At 40.1% G+C, this 10,868-nt stretch overlaps 1 protein-coding gene and 1 long non-coding RNA gene across 2 annotated transcripts; both read left to right on the top strand.

Annotated features, from left to right (window-relative positions):
* Window positions 1-303: 303 nt before the first annotated feature.
* On the top strand, window positions 304-3,212 carry LOC148216219 (uncharacterized). The gene is made up of 3 exons (XR_015795780.1): window positions 304-515; window positions 1,133-1,330; window positions 2,091-3,212. It is a non-coding gene; the product is annotated as an uncharacterized LOC148216219 (long non-coding RNA).
* Window positions 3,213-3,829: 617 nt separating this feature from the next.
* LOC103061045 (trypsin I-P38-like) lies at window positions 3,830-9,376 on the top strand. The gene is made up of 5 exons (XM_007434881.2): window positions 3,830-3,934; window positions 6,934-7,099; window positions 7,429-7,682; window positions 8,162-8,298; window positions 9,118-9,376. The coding sequence occupies exons 1-5, from the start codon at window positions 3,895-3,897 to the stop codon at window positions 9,265-9,267; spliced, it is 747 nt and encodes a 248-aa protein (XP_007434943.1). The 5' UTR covers window positions 3,830-3,894; the 3' UTR covers window positions 9,268-9,376.
* Window positions 9,377-10,868: the final 1,492 nt, after the last annotated feature.

Here is a 10,868-nt window from a genome sequence, read left to right as displayed (position 1 = left end):
TTATAATAACAAATTATTTAAAGCGTAATATATCAAGTATATTTTATAACGTCTACGTTAATAATGTTTAGGAAGGAGGGACGATAAACAGGCATCACGAGCTGGATCATTTCTCCTCTAGCAGAGGCTTCTCAGCTCCTTTAGACAAACCTCCTAATCGCTCACTTCTTGATCAGTTTGTTTTCTCAGCTACTTCTATTTCCTGCTGCAAAAAGTTTCTCTTCTACTGACATCTCCCTCAGTAACTTTTTTCCCAACATCAATGTTCAGTGCTTTTTCGAGCTTATCTATCCACCTGAGAATTCCTACCTGCCCATAACTGCACACCAAGTACCTTCCCCAGCATGTCTCCTCTTGCCAGAAAAGTCACAGCTTGGCATTTGCCCTTGAATCTTGGCACAGAGGAAGCTCTCTGGAGCACCTCATCGGTGGGCAGAACGGCTTCTGGGCCTCTCTGAGCAAGCAGGAAGTGAAGGTGGGGACCTGCAAAGACCGAGGAACTCATCTCCATTCCAGTTATGTAACTGACTCTTTAACATATTAATGGCAGATTATGACATGGCATTATTAGCAATGAAATTAATGAAATAAGAAACATTTGCCAGTTCTTTTAAAATTAAATCAAGAGAGCAATTAATGGCAGAAGGATATAATTGTCAATGGCTTTCCCATTTACAGTTATCAGAAAGATTCAAAATGGACAGAAAGACTTATGGTATGGAGCGCAGTAAAACAGAATTTGAAGTACAATTGTGCACCGATGATGAACATGTAATTGTTAAAACGTACAAACTTTTGTTGAAATTTGAAACAGAGGAAGAACAGGTTAAGGAATGTAGGATAAAGTGGGCTAAGGATTTTGGTTATAATATACAAATGGATCAATGGGAAAATATGTGGTTAAAGGAGTTGAAATTACATTGTGTTACAATCTGAAAGAGAATTTTTATAAAATGATGTATCATTGGTATATGATGCCAGAGAAATTATCTAGAAAGTATAAAGGCACTTCAAATGTATGTTGGAAATGTGAACAACATGAAGGGACATTTTATCATGCTTGGTGGACAGACATTGATAGAGAGGATTTTAAAGAGTAATATTCAACTGAAGCCAGAACTTTTCCTTTTAGGACTAATGGATAAACAGTTAGAAAAAGATGGAAAATTATTTCAATAAATGATTACTGCAGTGAGATTATTATATGCCCAGAGATGGAAAGATTTGACACTACCCACTATGGAAGAATGGTTGGTGAAATTGGCAGATCTTGCTGAGATGGACAAACTAACTTCTTCGATTAGAGAGAAGACACCATCTGCATTTATTGGTGACTGGAAATTTCTTATGGACTTTTTGCATAAAAATGAAAAAAAAGGGAACTTATGATTTATGGCTTTGATGATTAGACAGCATAGATTATAGAAAAAAAGAGTAATGATGTAACTTTAGAGAGAGAGGTTAAAATATAGTTATAACTGCTGTGAAGAATATTGGAAGCCACTTCTTAGTATCTTCTTTCTTTCGTTTCTATTTTTCTTTAACTTTTTTCTTTTCTTGCATTTTTTGCTTTCTCTTTGCTTTCTTTTTTTTTCTCTTTTCTTCCTTACCTTATATTAGTTTGTATTAGTTTTTATCTGCTTTTTAAAAAAGTTTTGATAAAATATATATAAAAGAAACATTTGCCCTTTCTTTCTTTCTTTCTTTCTTTCTTTCTTTCTTTCTTTCTTTCTTTCTTTCTTTCTTTCTTTCTTTCTTTCTCTCTTTCTCTCTTTCTCTCTTTCTCTCTCTTTCTCTCTCTCTCTCTCTTTCTTTTCATATTCTTCTGGTACAATATCTCATGTGTTAGCAGCACTGCATCTCAAACTTCAGACCTTGCAGAGTATTTTCGGTGATTAGACAGTCTCTTCAGTGCAAAGCTCTTCTTCCTTATTTCTTTTCAGAATGGATTTTGAGCATACAAGAATTGTTCTTTTCTTGTTGAAAAGCTCTTCCATGATGGCATTACTGTATACCATTTCTAGCAATCATGAGAATTAAAAGAACAAACTTTAGATTTCAGAAAATTTACTTTTTCTCTTTTGTATTAGATGTAATGGACAGAAAAGCTGATTCCACACTGAAGTTAAACACAAACGTTTCAGTACAGTTGGGGTTTTCATCTGTAAAATCTCTAGACTCATTTAACCAGAGATATGACCAAAATCAGCAATTTGGTAACTTCTCAGTTTCTGGCACTCTGCTGAACGGAAAAATTTCCAGTTTTTGTTTTTAATTTTGATCAGCATTTTTTATAAATCATCAATATACTGTTTATGTCAGGTTCCACCAGCGTGGCACGGCTAGTTTTTGCCCAGCCGCACTGAGTCAGTTCTACCGCCCGCTCACAAGCCGGGGAAAAGAGGAAGTGAAAGCCGCGGTTGATTAATGAGCCACCTGGGACCGCTTAACAAAAAACCGCAGAGTGGATGTTTTGTATCAACACTGATTAGCCGCGAGAGCCGAGACAAAGGGCAGAACCGCGGCTCGCGGAAATGCGATCAGCACGCGTTTGAAAAACCTCGGCTTTGCGCGCAACTGAAAGTACCAAGAGGAACCACGACCACGCCGGCAGGGCAGAGCAATCAAGGGACAATAAGAACTGGGCTGAACCTGCCATTCGAGTAAAAGGGGGGATTACTGGGGTCAATCTATAATCTGCAATCTGTAATATGTAACATAGCAACGGGGCAAAATGCGGGAAGGGGAGAACTATAAATTGTACCACAAGATGTGCCAAGCCAGTCCTGGCTTTGTTTGTAATTGCGTACATTACGCTTGAGTAAACTTCTTTGTTGAACACACGTGTCACGAGAGTTTCTCTAGACAAACAGGGTAAATCTTACGTAACCCGCATTCTGGGTCCCAGCAATTAAGGTATGTCATCCAGCAAGGCCCAGGAAGCTCTGAAATGATCATCCCCAGAGATCTGCATGGCTTCTACCGTGATGATATTCAAGAAGCTAGTAAAGGTCCGGCTGTTCTTCCAGGCTTTGGGGCACGACGATGGCTGAGCCCGTCCAATTGGAAGATATTTTGGTTCCTCAGTTCACCTTCAGGCTGTTTGTGACTTTCCCCCCCTTACTTCTAATTGTAAACCACCCAGAGTCATTGGGAGCCCATAGTTATAAACCATATGTATGTATGAGTGATATAAATAAATAAAAAGGCAAATAAAATAAATCCCAATTTTTCAAACTGAATATTTTTTAAGTCTTGGTTTTATTTTATACCCTAACACCTGGTAGCATCTATTCATAAGAATGTTCTTAGAGAGTAGAATTTTGAGTTTTTGCAAGTCCGTTGGAGCTTGAAGTAATCATATTCACCCAATTTGCTTCATTTTTATTTAAATTAAATCAAATTGAGTTTTTGTCTTGGGTTAATTGACTTTTGCTGTATGATCCCAGTATACCATTCAAAGGCCAAGGACAGCCCTCACCATTAGAAAAAATTGCACATCTAGATATTTTTGGAGAAAAGATGGGACGCTTTTATGCATAAAATAGACATAAAATGTATATCTTATGCGCAATAACCACAAAATTTTCAACTTTGATAGAAATAATTTTACTTATCTACAAGCAAAACAAGGATAGAGTATCATTTAGGTTTCCACCGTATTTATCTAACAATGGCATTATTAAATTGTAAGATCAAGGTAAGGGGAAAATTCATGTGAACAACATCTTTCCTCTCCAACTGTTATTGAATGAGATCAAGGTCACAAGGTTTTTATTTTCCAGTGTGTATTTTTCCTTTTGATTAAATCCTTGGAGTAAAGATAATATTGGTCCCACAAAATAAATATGCACAGCAACTCTTCTGGTCTACCGAGGAAGGAAGGAAGACAACATGAAGTTCATCTGGTTGGTAGCATTCTTGGGAACAGCTGGTAAGTCAGTAATTTTCTTTATGGTTCCTTGGGACAAGGTGCTGAGAAGTCTCCACTTAACTTGAGACTGGAAAGAGACTTCTATGGATTTTCAAGTAGAATTTGAACTAGCAAACTAATGAACTTAAGGACTTTTCATAACAGTGCACGGCTGAATTTGTAAAGGAGGGATTCCCAAGCCACCAAGATTAGACTACAGCAGTGTTTCTCAACTTTGGCAACTTGAAGATGTGTGGACTCCAACCCCCAGAATTCCCCAGCCAGCAAACCTAAATGATGCTCTATCCTTGTTTTGCTTGTAGATAAGTAAAATTATTTCTATCAAAGTTGAAAATTTTGTGGAGTTGTTATTGCACATAAGATATACATTTTATGTCTATTTTATGCATAAAAGCGTCTCATCTTTTCTCCAAAAATATCTAGATGTGCAATTTTTTCTAATGGTGAGGACTGTCCTTGGCCTTTGAGTGATATACTGGGATCACACAGCAAAAGTCAATTTTGCTGGCTGGGGAATTCTGGGAGTTGGAGTCCACACATCTTCAAGTTGCCAAAGTTGAGAAACACTGGACTACAGTATCAGACAAATATTATTAATTTTGAACTAGGTGTCTTACCTTTATAGATGAAGTGGACAAGGATCTTTCTTTATGCTTCGTTGGTGTTTCAGCTGAAGCCACTAAATTATTCTTCACAGTGTGTGGCTTCAGGTAACCTGTTCCCAGGAAAAATACCAAATCAAGAAAGTGTTGTACCAGGAACAGCTGAGAGCAGGCAAATTGCTGTTTGAGCCAATGGCAAGAGACTTTAGGCAAATCCTAGGGTCTTTAAAATAAGCCCCATCCCACAAATATTTTTAAAGATTGTCCATACCTTGTAACTCATTCATTATCAACTCCATACCCTGGCAGGGTACAAATGGTCCCACGAAAGAGGGAAGCTATTCAAAGGAACTTTGGTTCAGGGTTCGCCTCTCCTTGCCAAACTACATATTGGAGGAAAATCACATGCAGGAGCATATGGAAGTAAACAACAGGGCCGTGCAGTACTTTGAACCCGAAGGCAAAAAGATGCTTTAGAATGTACAAAGGGTTCTTGAATAGCACTGGCTCTAGCTCCTGAAACTAGATATTATTATTATTATTTATTATTTATTTGACTTGTCCCCACCCATCTCCCCACAACGGGGGACTCTGGGCGGCTTACAACAAACTAAAATCAGAAATACAATTAAAAGTTATAAAAACCAGACATTACAAAAATAAAAAAGCTAAAAAATCCAAGAGGCCGATAGGGGCCACACCAGGCCGCTAAGGGGCCAGCCAACCCCATTTCTGATATCCTCCCTCCCCACCCCAGGCCAGATGGCAGAGCCAGGTCTTCAAATCCCTCTGAAAGGCCTGGAGTGAGCGGGCCTGTCTCACCTCCGGGGGCAAGATGTTCCAAAGGGCGGGGGCCACAGCAGAGAAGGCCCGCCTTCTGGACCCCGCTAGTCGAAGTTCTTTTACCACGGGGATCCAGAGCATGCCCTCTCTGTGAGATCAGGTGGGACGGGTTGAGATCGTGGGGGCGAGGCGGTCCTTCAGGTAACCTGGGCCCATGCCATGTAGGGCTTTAAAGGTGATAACCAACACCTTGAATTGGACCCGGAAGCAAACCGGTATACCTTTTCCTAGGATTGCAGAGCACCTAATTGTACAATCCTGGGAAAAGTTGCATCTTCTCTAAGGAAATGGAGATGTGCTACATGCATACATGCCTTTGACTCAGAAGCATTGCATAGTCCAAACATGCAACCCACTTCATCAAAGCCTCTTCATAGAAGAGTGGAAATCATTTAAAAGAAAAAGGAAGATAAGACTTTTGACAGGAGAAGGAAGCCCTGGGGGCAAGAAATTATGGCAGTAGCTCAGCTGCCAGGAAGACAGGTGGCATTCCTGGCCCTTCTTTCAACTTGATTCTGTGGCCCTCTTTATGATAATAGCCATCTTAACAGAGTAAAGTCTTATTCGTTACTTCTTAATTTTTACTGTACTTCATGGATAAGTGGCCTGTTTGAAAGAAATTCATGTTTGTTAAAAGAAGTGAAAATGGCTGTGTATAATTGTGTGAGACATGGATACTGAATATCAGGAGAAACACAACAGTTGAATGGAGAATGAGATACTTAAGAAGAACCTATGATAAAGTAAAAAGAGAGTGACCGGTACAAAACAAGTACTGGATTTATCGGCGTATCACACACACAGGTGTATAACACGCACCTTAATTTTAAGAAGGCAGTTTGAGTAAAAAATCTTCAATTTAAAATAAATGACTTGGAAGCAAAATAAAGGGAGCTCTGAACTTTTCGTTTATTAATATTTATACCACTTATAAGGTAAATACATAATATGAAAGAAAAAGTAGTAAATGTAAACTACTTTTAGATAGATTTCCTTTTCTATTATTTCCTACATCCCTCTCTCCTTCCTTCCTTCCTTCCTTCCTTCCTTCCTTCCTTCCTTCCTTCCTTCCTTCCTTCCTTCCTTCCTTCCTTCCTTCCTTCCTTCCTTCCTTCCTCCCTCCCTCCCTCCCTCCCTCCCTCCACATATGTCTTCCTACTGTTTTTCTTCATGTTTCACAATGCTGCTTACCCAGAAAGGGAATAGCATTATGGTTATGCACGCATGTACTGTATATAAGCCACTGGTAATGAACTCACCAGTATATAATAACAACATTGTAAAATAAAACTATGTAGATGACCATCAGCAGATAGTCTAGGTCTGAATCCTTGAATCCAGACTGGCTGAGTGTGGCTTACATGAATGGGATGAAGATCCCATCATTTGCACACTTCAAAGTACACCAAAGATTTCATGAAACTCTACTGCTAGAAATTGGTGAATATTTGGTTCCTGATTCACCCAGAATGAAATCCTCTGAAAATATTTTCTTTTTTTTTGTTTTAATATTTTTTTATTTTTACAACCTCTGAAAATATTTTCATTGTCCAGTTGCTTTCCCCATCGATGAAGATGATGATGATAAGATTGTGGGCGGCTACACCTGCAAAAAGCATTCAGTCCCCTATCAGGTCTCCCTGAATTCTGGGTACCATTTCTGTGGTGGCTCCATCATAAACAGCCAATGGATTGTATCAGCTGCTCACTGCTACAAGTCGTAAGTCATAATGTATTGTTATTTTGCTTGGGACATCCCCATTGCTCTGAAATATTTGCATCTATTAGTAAACATTAATAAAGGACACACACACATACTTCTATATGTGGGTCTGGGTGGACTCATATGTGTAGAAGTGTTCACTACCTACTGAGTACTAGAAGTCAACATGCAACTGAGTCCATCTTTTTCAGGATTCAGCCACTCTGGGCAACAGGATGCTCTTCTGAGCAGCAATATTAGCACGTATGGCTTTGGGCTTACAGCATGTTAAAAGGGGATGGATGGAAATAAGCTTGACTAAAATCTCGTTTCTTGTTTTGGTTTAGCCGAGTCCAAGTGAGACTTGGGGAACACAGTTTGGCTCAAAATGATGGCTCTGAGCAGTACATTAATTCAGTCAAAGTCATTCGTCATCCCAGCTACAACTCCCAAACTTTGAACAATGACATTATGCTCATCAAACTGTCCAAACCAGCCAGTCTCAATTCCCGTGTTTCAGCAGTCCGTCTACCAAGCAGCTGTCCTTCCACTGGCACAACATGTTTAATCTCTGGCTGGGGCAACACCGTCAGCAGTGGCAGTGAGTCTCCTTTACGTTCTTTGATCAAGAGATGGCCACATGCAGGCATGTTCAGTTGGGGTTATTGAGCAAAACTAATGACAAGAGAGGGTAAATTGCTAAAAGAAATTTATTTCTGGCTTTCATTTCCCACCAAAGTCCATGATAAATCTGACCATGTCATGTAAAACAATGGACCCCAATTAAATACTCAGAGCTTGCCTAAAGTCCAGGATTTGGCCAACTGGAACATTTTTCCAGGGAAGGAAAGAATGATTGGCATCCTTTAGGCAACAATTTTATAGAGGTTTATAGAAGTCCTTCTTTCCTATTATTGCTCTATAGAAACATTCTAGGGCTGGCTGGGGAATTCTGGGAGTTGAAGTCCACGCATCTTAAAGTTGCTAAGGTTGAGAAACACTGTTCCAGGGCATGTCTACTGTAAGTTATGCTTCTGAAAATAACATCAGTGAACACAGCCTCTTTGATCTTTCCCACAGCAAACAATCCTGACCTCCTCCAGTGTCTGAATGCCCCTGTGCTTTCTCAGAGTCAGTGCAGTAAGGCTTATCCAGGGAAAATCACCAACAATATGCTTTGTATAGGATATATGGAAGGCGGAAAAGACTCTTGTCAGGTAAATCTTTTTTCTCTTTTTCCACTATCTATAATATATTTCAGATGGTGCTCAAAAATCTCCCACCGTATGAATTAAATTCATTGCTAGCTGGTGTCAGGGCTGAGAAAATAATAGCAAAGTGGGCAGCTGGGGAGAGATTCAGGAGCTGTTTTTGTAATGGCTCTGGTCTCCAGTTGCCTGCTTCCAGAGAATAAACAAATGGCATCAGTTGCATGTCCTCCAGTTCTTATTACTTTACTAACCCTACGTAGGACCTGCATCACTTCTCCCTGGGAAATGTAATGCTTCTGCAGCTCAGGAGACAGACTGAAGGGTACAGCACTTTCTGCATGTCTGAATGCTACCCCAGGGGTGGAGGGTGTGTTCTGAATAGGAGCCATGCCATCATTTTGCATGTTGCTCTGAGCAAAAAGCAAATTGAAACAGAAGTCTACCTTTCTCCCCACTTGATATTAAAATAGCTATAATGGCATAATGAGTGTGTGTGTGTATCTGAGTGGATAAGGTCTTGGATTTTATACTGCTTCAAATGCATCAGGCTTTTCCCAGCAATCTGTGGAATGACAGGCTTGGTGAGGTGCTATTGCTTTTAGGAAGCTCTTACCAGACAGAGGTAGTGGTTCTGCGATTTTCCTCTGATCCTGGTAGCAATTATGACACCTAATATTATTAAACCAATTTAACTTTGAAGACTCTTTTGCCTTCTGCAACCTGTTCTTTGTCTCCAGCCACCAGAGTGTGGGATAATGCAAATTATCTTTCCTCCCTCCCTCACTATCCTGCTTGTAGAATACATGTTTACCATTTCTTTCCCAGGGAGACTCTGGGGGCCCGGTTGTCTGCAATGCGGTACTCCAGGGAATTGTCTCTTGGGGCATTGGATGTGCTCAGAAAGGTTACCCTGGTGTCTACACTAAAGTTTGCAACTACGTTTCCTGGATTCAGAGCACCATCAGATCCAACTGATCTGCATATCCTGTCTGGAAAGCTTCCTTTTCACACCCACAGCTGACATTTCCCAGGCCAAGACAGTGACTGCATCTGCAAAAATAAAAACTAAGTTGTACAATGGCAAGCCTGGTGATTGGCGTCTTTCTTTGGTGGAAAGGAAAAGGCTTGGCCTTTAAACAAGATGAGTTTTAATCCTTTTCAATGATCACCTTCAAAGATAGCTAAATGATGACAGAAACTATGAAGGGTTGGGATGGGTCAGTAATGGAAGTCTGCTAGGAAATATGAAAGGCATAGGCTAGAGCACAATCTGGAAAAAAAGTCACTGAAAAAGGCAATGGCAAACCATTCCCATACTGTTGTCAAGCAAAGGACCTGGAAAGATTTGTCAAATCACCAGCTTGATTCCCAGGAAACTTTAGGTTGAGGAGATGTCAGCTGGCATGATCCCATTTCCCAAACCTAACCATCAGGAGAAACAGTGCGTTGCCAGGCAAGATTTAAAGTTGAAAGCACGGAGACAGACCCTGAATGCAGTCAAAACTATATTTACGCAGGGATTCAGTGACCAGGACAACCATGTAGTTCGATGATGATGATGATGATGATGATACTGCCCCAATCAATTGCATGTTAACTTCAATATAAAGATAAAACAATAACCACCCAATCTGCATCAGTTAGGTATCATGGCAGCAAGGACATCTTTAAAACAGTCATGAGTGCACTCCTGAATACCAGGAAGCCAAAGGGTCCAGCAAATTGCTGGGGGCAGCCACATTCCTCAGTTTTGAGGCAGCCATACAGAGGGCCTCCTTTCTTACCCACCTACCCCTTATATCACGTAGGCAGACTTCTCTTGTAGCAACCTAGACTGGAGACAATCCTAAGAACTGGTCCCTCAGAGGCCTGATTAGTGATATTTAGGAGGAAGAGGGGTCAGATTATGACACAAGAATGCCAGCAAGGACTCAGCTTAACTTAAATTGCCAGAAGCATGAATAGGATTTTGAGGTGAACACTAGCATTTTTTTTTTTTACTATGAATACCATATGAGATTTCTTCATTCAGTACAAGACATCTGGTGATGCATAGATGAATGTATTAATTGTCTCCCTCAGAAAGCTTTATGATTTTTTGGGAGGCAGGCTTATGAAAGTCCAGTATATAGCATCCAATCATAACAAGGGTTGCATGTGGGTTTCTGGGCCCCATCCAAAGTGCTGGCTATCCAAAGCTCTACATTGCACAACACCAGGTTACATGAGGGGCTGCCTTTTCTAGAATAACTCTATCCACCCTGTTAGGTAATCTAGAGAGGACCTATTCAAGGTCTTCCCAAAGAGAACTGGTGCTCAGATTGAAAGGAAGTCAAGTAGCTATTTCCAAAAAAATCAATAGGTGCAGACTGCCCTGCTGTTACAAAAAACACTTCCTTCCCTTTACACAGAAAAGATGTTAGAAAATAAACCAGAATCTTGCATACTTCAATTGCCTATATAGATAATCTCTCATATAAGCACCTTCTTCGGCATGGATATTTTAAAAGATCTCTGAATTTCATGCTATTGCACCTGGGCTTCACAATTCAAAACATTGGGCAGGATTATGGCTT

The sequence above is a fragment of the Python bivittatus genome, unplaced genomic scaffold (genome assembly GCF_059951505.1).
Source record: "Python bivittatus isolate LINGU-HERP-01145 unplaced genomic scaffold, Pbiv_v1 ctg000270_np1212, whole genome shotgun sequence".
Taxonomy (NCBI): Eukaryota; Metazoa; Chordata; class Lepidosauria; order Squamata; family Pythonidae; genus Python; species Python bivittatus.
This window is presented reverse-complemented; position numbering and strand designations above follow the sequence as displayed.